The 24,201-nt window shown below is 34.6% G+C and overlaps 1 protein-coding gene across 6 annotated transcripts; it reads left to right on the forward strand.

Moving 5' to 3' along the window:
- The first annotated feature begins 1,158 nt into the window (after positions 1–1,158).
- On the forward strand, positions 1,159–24,091 carry Mvb12 (multivesicular body subunit 12B-like). 6 transcript variants are annotated; one of them, XM_062672306.1, is made up of 8 exons: positions 1,165–1,543; positions 2,558–2,721; positions 6,036–6,317; positions 15,281–15,485; positions 16,003–16,125; positions 18,042–18,405; positions 19,270–19,393; positions 19,493–24,091. In XM_062672306.1, exons 3-7 carry the CDS (start codon positions 6,107–6,109, stop codon positions 19,354–19,356), a joined length of 990 nt encoding a protein of 329 aa, XP_062528290.1. In that variant the 5' UTR covers positions 1,165–1,543; positions 2,558–2,721; positions 6,036–6,106; the 3' UTR covers positions 19,357–19,393; positions 19,493–24,091. The 6 variants fall into 6 exon arrangements, with proteins under 6 accessions (XP_012547737.1, XP_062528290.1, XP_062528291.1 ...); XM_012692283.4 differs by lacking the exon at positions 2,558–2,721 and having other exon boundaries at positions 1,159–1,543; XM_038015583.2 differs by lacking the exons at positions 1,165–1,543; positions 2,558–2,721 and adding an exon at positions 1,751–2,006.
- Positions 24,092–24,201: the final 110 nt, after the last annotated feature.

Here is a 24,201-nt window from a genome sequence, read left to right on the forward strand (position 1 = left end):
GTATGTTTATAATTCATTTGCATGTAACGAACACCAGTTTCTTTTGTAACAAAATGTAAACTAATGGTTTGTAATGAATGTAATTAACTTTAAGATGATTTTCTTTCAATCTGCTGTTTGTTTCATCTAGTATTACCAAAGCTAAAGCATCAGAAACGTCAGAATAGAAATAATTTAGATAGGGAATAAAAGTATAACTAATGTAATCATGTCTAAGATTACTATAAGCGTCATTAAGTACAAACTATCAATATTTAAGAGTACTTTAAATCATCATTACATTTTTTAAACATTTTTTGTTTTTTTTTGTTTTTCAAATCATGCAATAAAACGTTTGTGCAGAACAAAATGTCACATGTTATGAACATGATTGTGGGTTAATCGTTTCTTAAATTTCTAAATGTTTATAAGAATGCTAAGAATAATTTAGTATTCACTTTAGTGTGTGTATTATCTCCACAATGCTAGTATAAATGACAATTATTGTATGACGAAGCATAGGTAGTGTTTATAGATGTAATATTTTCATACAAGGTCATGATCTGTCACGATCAACTTTAAGCAAGAACTGCTATAGTTAAGAAACAAATTTATTAAATTTAATTCAAATTGTCTACTATGTTTGTAATGGAAAGCTGACATGTTTATATTTCGCACAAATGACTTAGTGACATTGAATGATTTGATTATCTAGACTTAATTAACTTTTAGATAACTTTCGATTTAATGTGTACGCTAGTAGGATTATTCTAGAGGAGTTATTGTTATTCGAAATTTTATACAATTGTACGTTCATACAATCTTTTAACAGAAAATTGTTTGTAATATAGGGAAATTAAATAGCTTACAGAGAATTACAGCTTTTTATTTTAAAAAACTGTTTTCTCTCTGTATGAAAAGATCTTATCGATTAGAATGCTGAACACAATCAAACATTCCTTAATATCTCATAAGTACTACCGGGAATTTCAGCGATTCTAAACGATAAGATTTTTTCATAAAGAGAGTTATTAAAAATATTAAAATTACTAAAAAAGCCACCTGGTGGGGGGTAGGGAGACTAATAATCGACCGTAGCGACGCCTGCTGGACCGGGCTTTAACTAAAGCAAAAATAAAAATGAGAGTTGCGCATCTATCTCGAATATATGAAGTGTATAATCTATGGATTATATGTACAGCTTTAGTGTCACAAAAATTATACCTATGTTATAAAAGATTACAAATAAACTTCGATGATAAAATGTTCTCAATGTTGTTGTAAATATAATACATTGTGAGAAATAAAAGAAAATAGTACATACCTATTACTTACTTACCGTCACCATTGAAACAAATTATCATGTACGCTATGTTACGAAAACGATAATGTAAATCTGACATGTTAGTTAAAATTTAGCGTTATTATAGAAAAACAAAATATAGACCTGTTTTAAAAATAACTCTAATTATCCTAGAGTCCCAATAGTGAAATATCGTTTGATAATACGGAAAAGAAACTTGTATGTGGAGACTTGTGCTGGTTCATGTGTTCTCAAACCTTGGTAAGTTTATTATTTGTTATTCACCGCTAGACAAGTTAATTGATCAAACGGGGTCATTGATCGCACTATCAGCCTCATTACAAAACATCTTAAATCACTTTAATGTTTATATCAAGATCGGAGAATCCTAATTAATGTTTAATTGATAAAGGCACTGCAATGCACACTCATCCACTGAGTTTTTTTTTTTCACATGTAGAATGTAGATTGTGGAACAGTGCCAAGTCGGTCAGCGCACGGCTCGTACGTCTGTATTGTCATCTGGGACTTGGAAATACCCAAGTTTATTATTAATACAACCAATTCACAAGGAAAGTTAGCTATAGTGTAGATTCATTGTGTGAGTGAACATCTGATTGAAATCGTATTCTATTGTGTGTTCTTGTAATTGAAATTCTGTGAGGATACAAGTTTGTGTTTTGTTTCATATGAAGTGTTAGATATTAATAACTACTATCTTTATGTAAGTATTGGTGGAGCTAATCATTAAGATATGATTTATACCTAGGTAAATTTATTTTATTGTGTTTTCTTGTAATTGAAATTCTGTGAGGATACAAATTTGTGTTTTGTTTCATCTGAAGTGTTAGAGATATTAATAACTACTATCTTTATGTAAGTATTGGTGGAGCTAATCATTAAGATATGATTTATATTACCTAGGTAAATTTATTTTAATAAAATCTGATAAAGTTACATAGTGTTTTTGATCATGGCTGGTCTTATGAATGAACCACTGGCAGTTTATTTATATTTCATTCACTGTTTATAGGGCCAATACTTAGTATGCCTTGGATTTATTAAAATGTGCTAGTTGCAATGTTAGAAATTGACATTGGACATACAATTTAAATTGAATGTTAATGTAAATTTTATTGAATATGTGACTCGTTCATTGTGTTAATGATAACCTTGATCATACTAAAAGAATAAATAGAATTCCAAAACATTACTGAAGAATACTAATTATCATTAAATAAATAAATAAACATTAGTCAATATTCTTATTTTTAGGTAATCTCCACATAAATTGGTGAAGCTTATCACTAAAGTTTGTTATCAAATGTGCTTTAACCAATAAAATATCTAATATAGATAAAGGCAAAAACAGAAAAAATAATTTATCATGAAAGCTGAGTTACTCATCAATTAACTTGGAGCTAAGAACACAGTAACAAGTTAGTGACTCATTGTTTGTCAAATCTATGTATTGTTAAATTTAAATAAAAAATCTTATATTGATTCACAGAATACATTAAAGCTTAAATGTATTTTCTTTTGCTGATTAGAAAAATATGCCTGAAGATGCCTATTGTTCCACATTTGAAAAATCAGAATATCTTTATTTCTGTAAAAAAATGCAGAAAATTTGTTACGAAACTCATGCAAAAGCCAAAAATTTTAAGCTATAATATTACTTTACGTTCTGTATTTTAGTAGCAGTCATTGTGACATCAAAACCATTGTCCAAAGGCTTGAGAGATAACAATTGAAATATTCAGAATAATTTGAATTTTTTTAATCATTACTTACTCCCGTCCAAAAAATCTCATTGCCATTGTCAGAAATAGCTATCTTAAAACTTAATGAAATTACAATTTACTTTATTTTGGTTATAAAAATATTCAAGAAGTGGCTAAATATAGGAGCTTATGGAGAAGATCTTTGCCCTTAGACTCACACATATTAAAACTTTAACTGCAAGTGTCTACAATAGTAGTAGCTGCTGTTTTAAATTACAATAAATACAAACTAATTAATCAGTATAAAAATCTATATTATTCTCACACATAATTTGTCAAAACATCACAATTCATTTCTGCACTGAATATTGTTTTACTTTCAAATTTCACACAAAAAAACACAATTCAGAGCACATAAATTAGGAATTAGGAATAAAACAGATAATGTTGACCAGATATAAATTTTATTGATTTAATAAAAATACACTGGTTCTACATAATATGTAATATACATATCCTAAAACATACATCCTAGTCTTTTGATGTTAACAAATGTGTATAAGATTTCTCTTACAACAAAGACTGTTTTAATATAATTATTTAAGTAACCTTCACTTTGAAATTATTGAAATAAACAATGTAAAAGTAATATGGGAAACAGAAACTTGATTGAATGAAAATTGAATAATGGTAATTAAGGCTGGTTATCTATTGTCTTTTTTAAGTCCAGGGTTTGTTTTTTCATATATGCTTTTGATATTTGCTAAATTCATATTCTATTGTATAATTAGAAGAGAATACTACTATTTCTTCTTTATTTTCAATTATATTTTCTTTGGTTTTTACTAGTCTTAAAATTAAAATTACTTTTACTGTGTAATCTTGTATTTTTTATTGTCATTATATTGGACATTTCTAATACTTTGCAGTTGTCGTAGATACAGATGACTGATATAGTCAGTAAAAAGTAAACTATTTCAACCATAAAAAATATAATGACAAAAAATGTGAGATCAAACCGTTAAATTAGTGAATCTTTCAATGAATTTGTATTCATGTTTCGTTACCACTATACTTATGTAGTAGATCTATTGGATGTTAACTGCTAGGGATTTTTAGTGGACTGATATTACAGCTCAATTGGTTGTGTTTGGTGACCATAGTTCATAAACATCGACAATTAGGAGCGCTAACAAGTCGCTTCTTGTGTGACTTCTATGACTATCTAACACATTTATAAGAATGTGTCAAGTACAAAGCTTTTTTTTTAATAGTTTTTACAAGGTTTACAATGTACTGTAGGATAATCTAGGATAAGATAGGAATGTACAATGTAGGACTGTACATACAATCGTATGTTGTGTGTGTATGACTACATTAGAATGTTCATTTCTGACCCTTGCCTTTGAGAAACTTTGGGAATTGACTCTTTACAATTGTAAATTATGCACTGATCCATCAGCACTTGAGAAATCTTTTAAGTTATTCTTGGAAAAGTCACAAAAGGTAATGGTGGTGGTGGGCTTTAATGATGGTGGGGCGTCATTTGAATGGTAGGAGAATAGGTACCACTAACTTGTATATGTTTATCGCGAAATCTTGCAGTTTGAAGGCTGTTCCAATATTATACAACCCAATTTCGACCTCATGTCTCAGGGTGGGGGCCTCATTAACTTTGTGATATCTTGTGTGATGAGCTCGCTCACTCATCTAATGTCATAACAATAATAAAAGTTCGTTATCTTAATTTTCCTATTTGGTATTATTGACGTACTACCGTATATAATGTTACGTTCAATGAATACTGTTGAGAGTTCATTGACGTCCAAATCCTTGATAACTGACGTGTGGCCACATTTTTGTTATTCCCTAGCCTCGTTCCACACAATGTTTTCATAAACAATACGCAGCTGTGCCCCCGTGTTTACAAACTATCAGTATGCATTTAAGCACATCGAATAGGACATTATTGGAATTTCTGAAAGATGTAACACGTATCGTGCTGTGTCGTCTGTGCGTCCCGTGGAGCAGTTCGTATGTTTGGGGCCGAGTTTTTGAAGTGAAACTTCTTTAGGCGCGTTGAGAGTAAAATTTAACTCGCGACAGATTCGTTACGACGTGAGAGAAAAGATACAATTTATGAGGAGCGAGAGTGAGAAAATACACAGCGCGTTACGCAAACCACTCGACCGTGTAGAGAGGGAAAGAACAAAGCGAGCTAGGTCGTTTCTCTTATACACAGCATTCCCAAGCACAAGAGAAATTTGATTTAAGGATTAGAAATGAAGAAGAAAACCACAATACTACATACCGCAAAAGAAGTTTAACTTCTTTCACGTTCATCAAGTTGCACACGCACCATTTATTTTAATGCATTACATTGGCACGCGAGCTCATGGGTCAACTGGTATTGAATAGTTACCGCAGACCTGGTATTTTCGGGATTAAAACATAAATTTAGTCGCATCAATATTATATTACACAATAGTATCTTAGCCTTGAGGCGGTTTGAAGGTCAGCGTCTGACAAAAGCAATTTACTTAAATCTTGTTATAAAATAGTTTAAACAAAAGTTCCTTTGTATAACAACTACACTTTTTTTCTTTTTCTTTTAAAGCTTTTGAAGGTACGACTCGTTTAATCCCAATCGTTCTCGTTGGAAATCTATAGTCTATCGGCTAGACATTCTATTGCATTCGAGAAAAACCGTGAGAGTTAATTGATTCTATCAAACGACTCGTGCCAAAAACGATATCCCTGAAGCCGAACGCCATTATTGAAGACACGCACCATTATTGGTCACGGATCAACACCGCCGACATAGTACAAAAAATACATGTTAAAATATAGTAATGCACCTATATAAATATATTATAACAGGAAACATTGTTCAAATTTGATATATAAAATGGCGCGGCGCATTCTGTATCAGTGGTATTTATAAATTGTAACATTCGATTTGAGATCAGACGGGCATTCCGTACCAGTGGTATCTATAAGTTTTAACATCAGATAATATATATTTTTAGGTGCTGACAAAGACTGAATTAGTTTTAGAAGAGTGCGAGAAATCAAGACTGACAGATATGATGATGACATAATGTCTAAAGTACTGAGCGCCCTCGGTGGCGCTTTACCCGACGAGAGGCCGGTTCTATCTCTTCAGATCGTGGAGACAGTTGCCAAGTGCCCCGCCGGGTACTGGCCGGTCAGTCGGACTTACGACGAAGACTCCGACGCTGGACTACAGAGACAGAATGGACTGTTCGGGAAAAAGTCGAGTCACTACATCTGCCTCTCCAAGTCTGAGGGTGAGTAAACTAAAAATTAGAGATATGCCATTCGTCTTTTTTTTTTTATTGTATCATACGACGATGAACGGACGACCTCACAGCCCACCTGGTGTTAAGTAGTTCTTGGAGCTCATAGACATCTACAACGTAAATGGGCGTATAGTTACAACGGCTGCCCCACCCTTCAGACTGAAACGCATTACTGCTTCACGGCAGAAATAGGTAGGGTGGTGGTACCTACCCGTGCGGACGCACAAGAGATCTTACCACCAGTAAAATCGTCATCAAAACGAGAAATACAATTTTCCAAAAATAGGTAGTATTCAGGGGTAAAGCTTTAGACATTTCTCCTTGTTCATCACTTTGGTCACATTACACGTGATGTTAACAAACGTGCACATTTTTTTGTTGTGTTTTTCTCACTGTAGTTGGAATGAAAACTTTTGTCACATCAACGGTTCACACGACGTGATTCTTAAAATTTAATGTTATCTGATTTTAATTCATAAATATAATACATGACAAAACAATAGAATTCGCTGTGTCTGTAAATTGAAGAAAAATAATAAGAAAGTGGATAACTAAGGAGGGCGTAATAGAACATAAATTAAGTTGTTTTTTAATTATTCATTTTTTTAATACGTCTCCGGAACGTCTCGTGTAGTTATCACAGGTGAACAGAATTTAATTTGGAGCATAAAATTTCATACTAATCGGATGTTGAAATAAAATCATCTACAAGAATTTTAGAACTAGTCTTTATACTGTTAGATTTTAAATAGTAAACAATATTATTAATAAGAAAGTAATTATGTCTATTTGTTTCGTTTCCGCGCTTAAATCATTAAACCGATTTCAAAAAAATTCGATATAGAAATAGTTTGAACCACGGGAAGAATATAAGCTGCCTTTGATAGCACTGCTAAGCATGGGATTAAGCACGTAATGCAGTGTGTAGCCACGCGGGCCAAGCAGCGGGATGAAAGTCAGTACATATAGTGAATAATATCGTACATAATATTAAATCGCGCTCAACGAAACTCCGTTTTAAATTAAATTTCTAATTAATATTATTCAAGACTAGCTGACCCGGCAGACTTCATAGTGCCTCATTCGATAAATAAAAGACCTAATCTTTTGTTAAAAATAAACTTAAAACAAACGAAAGGAATCCGTCCGACGGTGGACACATCAAAGGAAAAACAAAATTGTTATATTTATTTAATTCGAAGCATTTTCATATTTATCTAACTTTGAAACCTTCTCTGGACTTCCACAAATAATTCAAGACCAAAATTAGCCAAATCGGTCCAGCCGTTATCAAGTTTTAGCGAGACTAACGAACAGCAAATGATTTTTATATATACAGATAGATTAATTAGCTTAGCGCGCCCAAATTCATAAAGGGGATTGCCCACTCTCCATAGTGTGCTAGGCCCAAGATGGACATCAAATATTACTATAAAAATGTACTGATTCAAATTCTTAAATGTATTGGATATCTAAAAAATATATTGAAATTGACGCCACTATTATAAAAAATATAATAAAAATAAAAACTCGTTTTGAGGTTAATTTTCTATATAAATAAGTGTCGGATTGTGAGATACTTCAAGAACTTTTCTTTTCTTAATGTTTAAGATGTTCCTAATGTATTTTTATCCAATAGGGTATAAAAACACACTTAATTCTTTAAATATCTATATTTTCTTCATCTTCATACACAATTAGTATCATCTAAAAATAGCAAAGGAGAGCATATACACGGTTTTAAATCTCGGTCAGGGTAAAACCACAATTCACACAATGTTTTTTAGTCGTAGTATGAAACGTTATTGATAAAAGTAAAATAAATCGAAGAAAAATCAAAACACATCCATTTTGTACGCAAGCACAACACCACAAGCAGCAAGCGAAGTATCAGTCAGTCAGATTAAATTCAGTGTTGTCAGTATAAAGAAAAATAATTACATGAAATTCATATATCGATTATTTTTTTAAATAACCGATAATTGATTTATATCTTAATCTTTTTTTTACGAGTACACATTATTTTTTATGTTTTTGTTTTAGGTGTACATATTTAAATAAAAATACTAGTAAAGTTTTTTTTATTGCTTAGATGGGTGGGCGAGCTTACAGCCACCCTGGTGTTGCTAAGTGGTTACTCGAGCCCACATACATCTACAACGTAAATGCGCCACCCACCTTGAGATATAAGTTCTAAGGTCTCAAGTATAGTTACAAGTTAAAGTCCAATGGGTATGTCTTCGATGTTATTTTATGTGCATAAAATCCATTAAAATCGTTTGATTAATGATAATACTTAAAATGATTTATTTATATGTTTTATTTATATACTCAAAATATTTACTTCATACGTAAAAGGATTTGAAGCTGGCAATATTTTTCCCGCAAAAATAAAAATCCTTGTTTTATCAATAGAGTTACTTTTTTTAAACTACTTATTGTAAACTATAGTGGCGCTTATTTGCAAGAAAGTAAATGCATATTTATTTATGACAAAATTAATGCACTAAGTATTTTTTCTATAATCTATTGTCCGCTTTGGGCCTAAAATGGGCCATCCCCTTTTAGCTCGGAATATGATCACAATGCGTGCGACTCGGTCAGTCATCATAAACACTTTGGCCACTCAAAATTTATATGTTTTCTATCGCTCTCGTGACTCAGCTATGCCTTACTTAATTGGGTCGGTCAAATACAAGACTAAAAACCGCAGAGGAAATAATGATATACATTGCTTATTTGTTTGGGAACCAAACAATACAATATATCCATTTAATATGTTAACCTCTTGAGCGCGATCCGTCGATAGATCGACTCTTTATTTATGCGTTTATAGTGCGGAGCGTCGGAATACCGACCATTGCACAGTTTGATTATAGATTATTAGGTATCGACCTGTACATGAACGTGTCTTAGCGCGCGCATGTTTAATCTTTTTATTAAGTTAATAATATTTATAAAAAACCGTAGACAGCGGCTTGGCTCTGCTCCTGGCATTGCTGACGTCCATGAGTGACGGTAACCACTCACCATCAGGTGGGCTGTGTGCTCGCTCGTCTGCCTACACTGGCAATTAAAAAAAACCATTATTATTATTTTGCTACGTGCAGTTTTTTTTTTTTTTTTTATAAGGTACTTTTTTCGTCAGTCCTTTAGCAATTTCTGTAAAATATGTGAAAATAAGCACTTATAGGGTTAAATGTAGGTACTGCAAAAAGTAAATAACTTTTCAGTTCAGTATTAACAAATGAGTGGACAGAAAATGTCCACTTCGATAAAGCGGCACGACACGAGAACCCTCTCATCGTGGCCGCCGGTAACTACATTCCCGATCCTGCGGAGAGAATGGAAAGCAATCGATGTCGCCCAAATACGTCATCTCGGATCCTCTCGATCCACTAACGGTGCTTCTAGGTTCTTCAAGCACCGGTCACCGTTCTAGTCGAACCCGTCGCTTGCAACGAAGGGCTCGACGTCAGGTTTGAGCCCCGTGAGCTCACCTATTACTTAAGGTTACGCTGGAATAGCCTCTCAAGGCTACCAGCTTAGGTAGGAATAAAAAAAAAATGTTAATAAAAAAAAAAACTAACAAATCATGCCTATAAATGATGTTAAAGTATTCCAAAACTTATATTTTGGTGTCCGGGGAGTCGATGCATGTTTTCTTATGATTATCTTATGTTTTTTTAACATTATAGAGGAAAAGTGCTAACATGAGGAAAGTTTAATATCGAAAGATTAAAAAAAAACAAGTTCTGATTGAAAAAAAAAGACACATCATCCACGTGTTTTCGCGTCTAAATTAAACATTTCGTCATTGAAGTCTTAGAGGATGACGATCGGCAAATAGAGTCAGCGCGATAATAAAGTGCTAATGAATAATGTGAAACTACATGTATGTACGTGTACCCACTGTGTATTATTATTCAGCGAATTTATTTTGTGTGTAGAAAGCTTATTGCAATCTTCACGAATCGACCCTCAGATTCGATATTATCAATTGACTTGAACCGAAGTTTCTCTGAATCTCTCTGCCATCAAGCAAGACGACTCGAAAATTTATTAATCTTATTAGCGTTTTATGTACATTCGTAAAGAATTTGGAAAAAACAATCAAAGGTTCATCGCAGTAATTTCCTGTAAATCTTGTATTAATCGGTATATCGTAATAGCTTATTTAAGTGCCGGTAGATCGTAACTTGAGATCCTGTTTCTTATTACACATTACCCTGATTATATCTGTAGCGAAGCAGTAATACGTTCAGATTTCATAATTGACTTAGACCCCATGTCTGGGCTGGATGGGTGGCGTTAACGTTGTTATTTTCAACAAGAGGCATTGTGGCTTAATTGGTCCACAATAAAGAAATTTAAAATCGAGCCTCAAGAGGTTCTCAAACGAGAAAATCCTTGCGCACCAATCAGAGTCATTAACCATCAAACCAATAAAACGATTCGTTAGATCTTTAGTTTCTCCCTAAAACAATTACTAATCATTTTTCCAAATCTGGACGCCGCCAACGCTAACTCATGCTTGATCGAAAGTAATACAGTTCAAAACGTTTATTTTTATTTCATAGTTGTGTGGACCTGGTGTTAAGTGGTTACCGGAGTCCATAGACATCTTCAACGAAAATGCCGCCACCCACCTTGAGATATGAGTTCTAAAGTCTCAGTATAGTTACAACGGCTGCCCCACCCTTCAAACCTAAATGCATTACTGCATCACGGCAGAAATAGGCAGGGTGGTGGTACCTACCCGCGCGGACTCACAAGAGATCGTACCACCAGTTTTAAAGTTACGAAATAAAATTTGTTTTCCACTTTTGTTCACTGCCCTTGCATTGGTTACAATATCAAAGTCGTATCTAGACGTTTACGAACGATTATATAAATGCTCTGTGATGTGGAACGGTTTGAATTAGTGAGTGACTGCACAGTACGCCTACACTTGAACACAGTACAATACCCGCTGCTAGCTAATATAAGGTGTGACAGTATAACATCGGGGATCGGTAATAATTAAGGTCAAATACATTTTAGTCAACCAATATTTTAGTATTTTATTCGGTTTTAGCGTGGCATAGTTTAGTCACGCATCTTTTTTAGTTAATATTTTGTTATTTCTTACGTTTTACGCGATTTTCGAAGATTATGCATATGCATTGCGTGCGATTGGTAATGCGTAAAAGTAATGCTGACTATATACATAGGAACTATGTCAATCGAATTCTGCTCTTTTATTTTCGTACCTATTGTACTGACCTCATAGGGGACTAGCTTCACCGAACAAGTATGTTAGCTCATGGGGCTCTAATCTGTTGCTAACACTAGCCCTAGCAAGAGCAGGGCTTCGCAGAATCTACCACCGGATCGGAAACGCGATCCACTGAGAAGATCCGGCGAGAAACTCAGTGGGCAGTGTTTATGGGTTAGTTTACTCGCCGAACCCTTCGGTGACCAATATTTGAGGTACCTAAAAACACCGTTACTGGATTAGGGGGATCCGAAATGTGAATTCTGCTCAAGTTCTATATAAATTACAGACCTAATATAACGTAATACTTATAAAAAAGTATATTCTAAGTCTTATAGAAAAAAATAACTTACTTTGTGTTTTGTATCAAATGTGTATCATTACATTTGTGATTTTATTGTTGGTTAATTGATAGATACCCAATTGTCTAATAAATACGCGACGTACTCATAAACAATAAACACACATGCACGCGCGCACACACACATGGACACACGCGTGCACGCCACTTCTGCGTACGAATCTATATATTAATACGTGAAGCAAAAACTTTGTATCCATTTTTACGAAAATTGCGCGGACGGAGGAGTATGAAATTTTCCACACTTATAGAGAATATGAAGAAGAAGTGCACAATGTTAATTTTTTTTTTAAATAATGCATAAAAGATACATTTAATCAATAAAGAAAACATTACACACACTACATACCATGTATTTGACGCACACACGCATGCATACTATTTATTGTCAAACTTTTGTTCTTGACGTCTGTTGTCAAATTGAGAATAGATTAAATATTGTTTGTCTTTGTTAATATTTTTTATAGTGTAGTCTTGGCGAAATTTGTGATTATAGAAGTATAAAATACAATCATAATAGTGTACAAACTTACAATTCCAATTAATTATAGTCGAATTTCGACTACTGCGGGACCTCTAGTATATATAACAATGTGTCTGAATGTCAGTAAAGAACACCAAATAGCCTTTCACCCCTCGATAGTTATTATTAAAAGTATCTCTTCTACGAATATATTCCCGTTCTCTTAATTGTTAAGCTATGTTTTGACGGGGCAGCCGTTGTAATTATACTGAGACCTTAGAACTTATATCTCAAGGTGGGTAGCGCATTTACGTTGTAGATGTCTATGGGCTCTAGTAACCATTTAATACCAGGTGGGCTGTGAGCTCGTCCACCCATCTAAGCAATAAAAAATAAAAATAAAAATGATAATCATTTCATTTTATAGATGATGTTGTAAGTTGGTCATCAGTCCTCCCGCTACCGTCAGTGACGCACTCCCATTTCCTTTACGAAGTGGCTCATCTTTTAATTAACGGAGGCAGTGACCCGGGCTCCGTCTAACAGAATGCATTCCTTAATAATGAAACAGTTGGGCATTGTGTGTTCTGATAATGTGTCGGTGCACCGATCTATGTAACAACATATAAGTGGGTTCAAACGCTGATGATTACGATAAATGAAAGAAGTTTGAAGTCGTCCGTGCCTAGCTGCCTTGAGACGCGTGATGCGACTGCCAAGATTCTAATTTAAGTGGCTTTTATCAATTTTTCTAAATAAATATTTACTTAAGGTCTGTTTGCAAATGACTAAACCAATGGAGGAATAAGATTTTTTGCTATTTATGAACGGAATGAGTCACGACCTACTTAATATTGGGTGGTTAGCATAGTTCCAGACAATAATGTCATCGTTGTCACAGCTCACTGTGAGTTTCTCGTCGGATCTTCTCAGTGGGTACCAACTCCGATCCGATGGTAGATTGTGCGAAGCACTGTACCTTACTAGGGCTCGTGTCAGAAAATTCTCTCAGGTTGGAGCTGTGAGCTCACCTATCCGTCTGCGTGAAGCTGGAATAGTCCTTTAGGCTACTAGCGAATAGGTAGAGGGAAAAAGTCACCGTTGGTTTTCGATTACAAGGTCCCGATCTCGGTATTGCATTACGGTTCCCATTCAAACCAGCAGCATAATTGGTTGAACGTAGAAATAGACAGAACAGTAGCGCCCACTCGTGCGGGCTCTTTAAATATCCTGCCACCAGTAAATGCCGCTCGGTTATCGCAATATGCGGGAATAATACTGTGATAACTCCCGCTACCCAACATACCGATCAATCTTTTTTTTTTTGCTTTGCTGAGTGGACGAGCTCACGGCCCACCTGGTGTTAAGTGGTTACCGGAGCCCATAGATATCTACAACGTAATTGCCGCCACCCACCTTGAGACATGAATTGTAAAGTCTCACTTTTAACAGTGCGGCTGCCCCGCCCTTCAAACTGAAACGCATTACTGCTTCACGGCAGAAATAGGCAGGATGATGGTACCTATCTGTGCGGACTCACAAGATGTCCTACCACCTGTAAAATCTCATCAAAACCTTTCACGGTACTCACAATAAGACATAGCGTCGCCATTCTAGACAGACGTAGAAGACGGACGTTAGTAATGATCGCGTGTTAAATTTTGGGTCACATTCATGCAAATTTTGATTTGCGTGTTATTAAACACGAAATGGCCGACACTAAAAATACGGCTAGTCTTGCAAGCTGTTATTATATCTGTAGTGAAGGTCATATTCTCGTTGTAACTCGAATGATCGTAACGGGGTCACGTTCCACATCAAATCACCGCTTCTGTTTGCTCAAAGATAAGCACTGATACAAGTGGATTTACGACGTGTCCCTCAAGCGAGATCGTACCCCAGTCGCTTGTTAGTAAATACAATTTTCTAAGGCATCATGTACGAACATGATGCCTACATAAATATGTAGAATAGGGATTGCAGCGCATAAAATAAAACTTCCACTGTTCCAAAATCTTCTGTTATTCTAATAAAAAAATGTCTAACACCTGTTTTACGCCAAAACCGTCTTCGCCATCTTTCTATTCTCTGTCATTCTCTTTTCCCTTTCTTTCCGTTTTCTCTCACTCAAATCTTAACGCTCCTTTCCACATTCTTTTTTCATACGTTCCATTCTTACCAACCTTACAAATATATGGATACTTTTTACTGATCATCGTGACCTAAAGGATAAGATATCGTCATTGTCTCGAAAGGGGGTGGTGGCATTTACGTTGTTGGTGTCTATGGGCTCCGTTGACCACTTTACACCGAGTGGGCCGGGCGAACGTCCACCGATTATAACAATAAAAAAAATCTAGAGTGAAGGAGTAAAACCTAAATTTGAGACAGTTAAATATGGTATTTTTGTTTAACCTAAACAAATAAACGCGATAGTACGATATATCTACCCGTTTTATTAAATGTTGTGATATACCTATTTGTTTCTCTCTGTACACATCATCACACTGTCGTACAAAAATTCCGAAAATCATCTACAACTGAGTCCAATTGATATTAACCTCTTAGACCAGACTTCTAACATCACCAGTATTTCTAGACACTTCAACAACGCTATTCTTCTATAGGCGAATTGATATTAACCTATAGACCAGACTTCTAGCATCACCAGTATTTCTAGACACTTCGACAACGCTATTCTTCTATAGGCGAATTGATATTAACCTCTTAGACCAGACTTCTAGCATCGCCAGTATTTCTAAACACTTCAACAACGTTATTATCCTGTAGGCGAATTGATATTAACCTCTAGATCAGACTTCTAGGATCACCAGTATTTCTAGACACTCCAACAATGGTATGTCCCATAGGCGTACCGGGGTACGTGATGGACGGGATGGCCGTGATCGGCGACGGAGAGCTGATCCCGGCCGGGTACAGCGTGGCGGGTCGAGCCGGGAAGCGCCGTCTGTGCACGCGCGTGTCGCGTCACACCGCCTCCGCCACCTCACTCGTCACTGACGTCATCGTCTGCTCGAAGATGAGGACCGCACCGCAGGGCTTCATTCTGGCCGGGTCAGTACTTCCAGTGATTCCATTACTCAGACTGGACTAGAAAAATTCCTAGATACAAATCTCCAGTTCTCTGTCTCTATACGGCATCCGTGGAGTCCGACTGTCCACAGAGTTTCTCGCCGATCTGCGTTTCCGATCCGGTGGTAAATTCTGCGAAGCATTGCTCTTGCTGGGGCAGTGTTAGCAACTTCGCCAGGTTTGAGCCCCGTGAGCTCACCTACTCGTTCGGTAAAGCTGATATAAATAGCCTCTCAAGGCTATCGGCATAGATAGAAAAAAAGAACAGAAGAAAAAAAAGCGAAGTCCGATAGTGATAACGAGGGGTGAAAGGTTTTGACGAAAGGAAAGGTCCAACTGTGGATGTTAATAGCAAAATTAGCAAATAAAACGGAACTTTAATTACAAAGATAAATGTCACGTAACAAGCGAAAAGTCGCTTAAACCAGATATCCTTTGACCCCTCGATAAGATCCTCAAAGCTTGAACAATCAAAAAAGTTGATAACATTCTTTCGCAGTGCGATAAGCGGTAAAATGGTGTGTTACAAAGTGAGCGGGGGCAGCGCGGACACGTCGCCGACGCATGCGCACAACGAGTACGAGAACGTCGTCACCAACCTCACGCCCGAAGCCAACAGGAGGTGAGCACGGACGTGTTGCGGTGACCAACTGCTTTAGCAGCGCTGGTTGCCTTAAACACGACATTACGGATCATCTCGATCCATTAACAGTGGTTTTAGGTACCACAAGCACCGGTCACCGTCCTCGTCGAACCCGTTGCTTGAGACGGAGGGCTCGACGAGTAAATTAACCCACAGACACAGCCCACTGAGTTTCTCGCCGGATCTTCTCAGTGGGCCGCGTTTCCGATCCGGTGGTAGATTCTGCGAAGCACTGTTCTTGCTAGGGCCAGTGTTTGCAACACTCCCGGTTTGAGCCCCATGAGCTCACCTACTCGTCAAGCAGAAACTGAAATAGTCTCTCAAGGCTATCAGCATAGGTAGGAAAAAAAAGCGCTGCGATTTCAAACTCGATGAAACGATAAAGCGACACTAAAAAGAGACATACATACATCTACAGGATTTAGCCTGTGAGGAAATTTGATGGAATACTTCTGAACCTTTAATTTTTATCGCTTGTGATCTGCACACGTACACTGGTGGTCGTATAATTAGGAACACTACCAACGGTCCTTGACATTTTGTTATGATACTTCACCGCAATCGTTTTTATTTAGAAATTAAACAATAAATAGGACAAGAATATGTTCAACGATTTATCATTTATTAGAAAAACAATATAAAGTACACAAGTGCAGTTTCAATATTACATTATGGAAAAACATTTAAATCAGTTTTAAGGTATGAACAATTTAACGGTAGGCAGCGGCTTAGCTCTGCCCCTGGCATTGCTGAAGTCCATGGGCGACGGTAACCACTCAGCATCAGGTCGGCCGTATGGTCGTCTGCCCACAAGGGCAAATATATATATATATATATATACATTTTGAAAATTTTGTACAAAATAAAATTCAGATTAAATTTTAAATTGCTGCCTAAATAATAGAAAAAGCCAAAAAAGAAACGTTACCTATTCTCCAATTTCAAAAGAAGAACGAGCTGTGGATGCTTTTTTTTAAATATTTCTAATTAAGCGTCCAAGCGGCCAGTAACAGAAAATAAACTCCCACACGTTTAAGATTTATTTTGTAATTAAAAGCAAGATAATATGTTTAATATTGTATTCATATAATGAGTTTTTATTTGAGTGCCTATATTATTGCATGATTATTAATTATCTAATGTGTATATTTTTTACGAACATTTGTATGTTGAAGTTATAATTTTTTAATTCTTATGAAGTGTTTCTACTTATATCACCACCAGTGTATTAATTACGAGGATGTTATGCGTATAAATAACTCTATTATAATCTATAAGGAAAACTGAATCCAACAGTTTTTGAATTAACGTTACTTACTAAAAACCTCGGTTTATTATACAGGGTGTCCCAAAAAGAATTGATAATCCTGAAACACCTCATAATAGGGCTAGCTATTGGGGACACAAAATAAAAAATAAGATTTCTCACGTAGTACCTAAATTACGTATTTAAAAAAAAGTTGATATTTTCCATACTGCTGTGCGTTTCTGGAATATACAACAGCTACAAATAAATGAAATCCATAGGCTTTTTGGTATTATAATATTCTACATGGACTATACTAAGGAATATGCAGGAAATCGTATGAGTAGCTAGTGTATTTTTTTATAAAAGTTAATCTGAACTTAAATTTTAATCACGAAATTTTGTATTTTTTCTTTATTTTTAATTTGGGAACTAGGTACCTAAGAAAAAAAATTATATTTTGCGTCTCCAATAGCTTTACTATGAGGTGTTTCAAGATTATCCATTCTTTCTGGGACACCCTGTATAAGCCCTTTCAACACGGAACGCATGAGATAGGCAGGATTCTGGTACAGGGTGCTGTTTTACCGGTTTGCTTCATCGGTCTGCAGTAGTAGCCTTTTCAAAGTATACCAAACCTATCTTCCAGATTGCGAGCAGTACCCGAACGACCTCCTAAGCTTCCCACTCTCATCACGGATCTGAACAACTTGAACATAACCCAGTCGCCCGCTTCGTATCCCAAAATCAACGGTCTCGTGACGGACCACGACTACGAGGCCTTGAATCCTTCGTATAATATCAAGCCGAGTAGGCCCGCGCCCCGGCCTCCGTCCTCGAAGTCCCCGGTACCCGAAGCGAAGTCCCCTCAGCCGGTCGCGAGGAAGAAAGGCCCCGCCCCCCTACCCGGGCCGAGGAACACGATATACCAGACCCTGGGAGGATATAACGGCATGGAAGGAGTGCCGTTTGTGTTGAACTCCAAGCTGCGAGGGCTGCCTAGTGATTCGCTGGTAAGAAACGAAAGGAAAATGTTTCTAAATGTCGGTAAAGAACACTAAATAGCCTTTCACACCTCGATATATACATACTACATTTAATGGTGGTAGGACCTTTTGAGTCCGCACGGGTAGGTACCACCACCCTGCCTATTTCTGCCGTGAAGCAGTAATGCGTTACGGTTTGAAGGGTGGAGCAGCCGTTGTAACTATACTGAGACCTTAGAACTTATATCTCAAGGTCGGTGGCGCATTTACATTGTAGATGTCTATGAGCTCCAGTAACCACTTAACATCAGGTGTGCTGTGAGCTCGTCCACCAATCTAAGAAAAAAAAATCATGTTTATAATAACATAATGATAATAAAATAATAACATAAACATATATTACATTATTACATTTATAATAAAATAAACATACATACATATTTATAATAATATATATAACAATGTGTCTAAATGTCGTTAAAGAACACTAAATAGCCCCTAAATTCACCCCTCGATACATACATATAATATCTATATATATAATATTTTTTTAAGGGATTTTATGACCTAGTAACTAAGACCTTTAGGTCAATTCTGATTTTCATTTTAATGAAAAAAAAATTATATGAAAAAAAGTGATGGGACTTAACGCTAGTTGATCATGTCAGTAAGCCGCAATTCTCTTCTCTTAACGCAAATCGCTTGATCTTTGCTGGTTTGCGCACCGGTTGCTCTTCAATGAAATGAAATTGATATGAAACATGACATGAAATGAAATGAAAACGAAATGAAATGGAATGAGATGAGGTGATATGGGATGAAATATAATCTCAGTAAAATGGCGGTCATTTATTGAGACTTATACATATATACATACATATTTCGTTACAGACTCAATTCCCGGTAATAAAGAAACGAACGCGCTTCGAGCTCGACCGTGACTATTCGTACAACTTCGCAATCGAACGACAGACGTGAGACGAAACCGTCTCGACTCTATCTACGTAGACGTAAGGTGTGTATTTGAATGTACCAATATTGATACTGTTACTTTTTAGCATTAAACCGAAGTGAAGTTTTGTAATAACATTTATTTTTCATTTGTTATTTATAGGACGCTTCAAATTCAAGTGAGAAAAATATTGTGCCATCTGCGAGTTCTAAGGACGTCAGTTTCACATAATAATAATAATATGAAATAATTATATACTCCACGGGCCCGCGGCCACATACAACTTTTCGCTTGAAACTTTATCCAGGAAAATTAAAAATTTTCACTATCACACAAACAGTAAGAAATTCAAATCGATGTACATATTAACAAAAAAGTAATATTTTCTTCGGCTTTTACTAGTCGAAAAAATTATTATAAACAAACATAATTAAAAACGTACAATATATTTTTTAAATATTCGTAAGGAGGTAAGGAGCACCATCTTTACGGGACTAGTTGAAAAAGTTGGACACTTTAGCAAGTTATTGTTGGAAGAGTCACCGAAATAGCGCTGGTGTAGGAAGTGGAAGTGATATGAATATAGCAGTTTTAAACAGAGCCAAGTGTGGTATGTAGTTTATGGCGTTGTTTTTAAAATCTTTTCGCTTGCTACTGTGGCGCCACCTTAATTGGCCCACTTTCAGCGGACACTTTTTAATGCACTGAGCTGGTGCTTACCTCTACCCTCCATACAAGAAACAAAACGGAAGACGCCCACGTAAAAGTAATTCGAACATACACCCTAGAGTTTGTCTTTGATCTAAGTAGCAGAAAAAAAAAACTCCTGAATGTATTTATACTATTTTTGAATTCATAATAATATCAAAGTGTCACATTATACCGATAAACACTAATTTTACTGTAAAATTTATAATTTAAAAACTGAGACTTGAACTCATGTCTTGAATGTAGGCGGTGGCATTCACGTTTTTGATGTCTACGGGCTCCGGTGACCACTTAACAGCAGAGGGACCGCGAGTTCGTCTATCAATCTGTAGAACATTCAGTTACCACCAGGATATGTTTTAGAGTAGACGTATCAGGACTCGATGGCTGAAACTACGAAACAACTAGATAGAGAACACTGTCGAAGTTTAGAGCGTAGCAGATAAATAAAAATAATGAATTGTCTAGGTGATTAAGAAAGACTGTTTGGAAACGACAATTGTGTGATCAATGTGTAATATCATTAATATAAAAATAATTGACATGGCAAAATGAATTAAATTATTCTTTAGTGTTGCCAGAAAAAAACAATTTTTTTTTTCTAGTAAGAATATAACAAAAATTTTAAATTTATTTATCAATAAATTCATATTTCTTGTATCGATTCTACGGTTCTCAATACGAAATATTTATTGTATGATCATAGATAATTTTGAATAAAAACCCTTTGCCTTGGCCGTTTCGATCAGTACTCGTTACATTACTTTGTAACAATAATAAAAAAAAACTATTTATCGTAATGTCGTAATATGTTAAATTATTTTTCTTTACAAACAGTAATTAATTCTCCTAATGTCAAACAACACAAGAATTATGAGGTTAATTAGACAAAAATATGTTTTGAATTAGAGAGCACGTTTTTACTGTATTTATGTATGTACCGATACAAAATAGAAACGAAAAGAAATCGATATAAAATACAAACATATCTCTTTGTATTATATACGAAAGTTTCAAACGCTTTACCATGGCTGTTCTTGAAGAATTACTAAACGCTGTTAATTATTATAATCAAAATAGGACAGCTCGGGGATATCCACAATTCAAACATTACAACGCATTTTCCTCAGAAATAAAAAACCAACGCATCAATAATTGTTTTAAAAATATCTCTGTCCTTCTGATTTTAACCGACATAATTAATTAATTAATATTTTTTTGATTATTGTGATTTTTTTTAACTGTTTCTATTTAGATTAAATTTTCAATTATAGATATATTATTACGTAAAAAAAGCGATCAATAAATAATTCTTATTGTATGTCAAATTCGTGCAATATAAGAAGACCTCAATGCTGTATTGGTATTTGAGTCCTATAACGTTTCATTTAGATTTCATTTTCGAAATTTATCTAATATATTACATTTTAAAATTGTAACTAGACTTCTTAAAAGTTCAATTTATGTAGTTTAATTTATGAAAATAATTTTTAGTTTTCGCTGTGACACGTTTACATTTATTTTGTACAAAAATATATTTAGTGGAGTCATTTTTTTTGTGGGAGATGATGTGCCCTGTACGCCATGCAAGATATCCCAGTTAATAAAGGAGTCTTGGGTCGTCCTGGCTAGAAGATATTTAATTGGATTTACGAGAATACAGAATTTTCACAAAACAAAACCGCACCTAATTAGATAATTTATATTTGAATAGTGATTTTTAGTGTTTCATGTACTGTAAAAGCTCCTTAATCGCGGGGTGTATGTTCCGAATATAGAAATCGTGAATATGTTATGATTATTTACATAGTATATGTGATTATAAGGGATAGCTGACAAAATAAAAACATACTTTAGATCTAGTTGTAATAAGGTCTATTTTACTTTTTTATTAGTTCATTTGACGATGCGTTTACGAAGATTCTTCGGTTGAATACGTACATATTGGTATCCTTTTTATCAATGTGTATGTATCGATTCGATCTGCGAATAGAGAAATCTCTAGCCGCGAATATAGGTCTAAATTTTTTTGAATCCGTATTTTAAAAACGCGAATAAAGGAAGTGCGAATATGGAGTTTTTACTGTATTAAAAACATTTTGTGCCAATTACATTCGAAGCTGTAACGTTATAGTCGATTAGTGAACTTTTTCCTAGTCAAAATAAAACTCTAGTGTATTAGTGAAACTTGAAACATTGTTCCCTAAATAAAAATAACTAGGCCCAGTAATCCTTAACATGTAATAGCAATTACATTTAATGAGAACGGAATTAATTTAATCTCGTTTCTAAAATTTAGTAATAGTTTACAGTGAAAAATAGATTTTGCTCAAAATTTGGTCACGATTTTTTTATATTCAACATTGACTTCTTCTGAACGTCTCTGCGTTGTGTGTAGGCCCGCAGCGAAGGAACTAAAATATTGTAATAAAATATTAGATTTTAATAGAAATTCAATGTATTCGTATACTTAATAGATAGATTTTTATAAAAATCATAAATTATGAGTGTAACATTTCTGTTTTTACTTTATTAAGTGACATTTATACACGTATGATGGCTATTAAATATAGAAATGCTATTTAAAAATTATATTTTAAAGAATACATGTCATCATGTCCCAATTAATTTCGGTTCCTCTATAAATGAGATGTGCGTCACACGTTCAGTCAGACGCTTGTTAGCACTTTATTTTAATCGGGAACGTCTTGGCCGGTTTTTGGAGACTTTATAACGATAATGTGCATGTGTAATTTAGTGAAAAAAAAAACATATTTTGTTGCGACATTTTAAATTAAAACAGCATAGTTATAAATAAGAAATGTTCAAAGTATCCTACTCCGTAATGCCAAGGAACACTCATGTACACTAATATCCAATAGATAGCGAAATGAAATTATATGCCTCAAGTTTAAATAACAGTATGCAATTAATGAAATTCATGTGTTAATTTCAGGGTCTGTAGACCATTCATATTCTTAATCTTCAATATCACTTTTTTTTTAATAACTTAAAGTTGACATTTGAAAATTTATTCCTCATGAAATTATTTTACAAAAAAAAACGTTTATTTAAATTACTTTTTATTAAATTGTTGCTATTCGTGTGATGTATGTAATATGTAATTTAACGGGTTGACCAATTAGAGTAGCATAACCTGGCTGATTTAATTAACTTGTTTCATAGCACACCTGGTCGCATGTCATTCGTCCCAACTATGTGGTTTGAATTGTAGGAAATTATATTATTTATTGCGTTAGTTTTTTTTTTTTCGTCAATAATTTCAACAAAACGAACAAAAGGTCACAATAGACTAAGTTTGATTATTCTACTATATAAACAACGTTATGTGCCTCAATTTATCTGAGAAGCGATAGTCCGGTGAATCTTGATGTTTCTGAGATGTAGTTTTAGCATTCTTTTATAGATTATTCATAGTTATTTAATTGTATTTTTATAGTATATTATGCATGCCGCCCATAAATGTTCGTTGCACTATCGTCAATTTTTGTACATATCTTGTTTCTTTAGATTTTATATAGCGATTCCATACGAATAAAACTACAGTAAAACTAAAATATCGCATTATCATAGGTTGGCTTAAAAAATAGAATACCTTTCATCGGTTTTGTGAGGAAGCATGTTTTCCTAATTCCTTTAGCGTATTTACCAAAATAAAATTTATTACAAATGAGATTATGCAAGTATTATTATGACTGAAGTTTTATTAATTTATTTCTAAATCCATCTTTATAAAATTTGTTCAAAGACATCTTTTAATTTACTATGTAATGTTCAAATTAATGAAAGAGTAATATTTTATTTTAATTAATTTCCTTTTTTAAGTATTATTCGCGATCTTCTTTTTATTTATGTATAAGGGAGTTCACCTTACTAAGAAACGAAATACAAAATTGTATTGTGATTTTGTAAAGCTCCTATGATGTACATAGTGGTATCCAAATTCGATTAGAATTTTAGTAAGCTTTTTACACCAAACTATAATTGTTTCAAATTCTAATTGAGAATAAAATAAATTATTGACTGATTAAATTTTCCAGAGTTTCATTTCAATATGTTTGTTTTAAGAATGGTATAAGTAATATATACTTTAAGATCTGGTTAACTTTGTTAATTTCTTTAATCATGATCAAATTTTTTAG

Source organism: Bombyx mori, chromosome 15 (genome assembly GCF_030269925.1).
Source record: "Bombyx mori chromosome 15, ASM3026992v2".
NCBI lineage: Eukaryota > Metazoa > Arthropoda > Insecta > Lepidoptera > Bombycidae > Bombyx > Bombyx mori.

Excerpts from the sequence above, each read along its gene's own strand:
- Mvb12 (XM_012692283.4), top strand. The coding sequence starts at position 6,107 with ATGTCTAAAGTACTGAGCGCCCTCGGTGGCGCTTTACCCGACGAGAGG. Across the intron at positions 15,486-16,002 it reads CAGGGCTTCATTCTGGCCGG|TGCGATAAGCGGTAAAATGG; the intron begins GTCAGTACTTCC and ends ATTCTTTCGCAG. Across the intron at positions 16,126-18,041 it reads ACGCCCGAAGCCAACAGGAG|ATTGCGAGCAGTACCCGAAC; the intron begins GTGAGCACGGAC and ends CCTATCTTCCAG.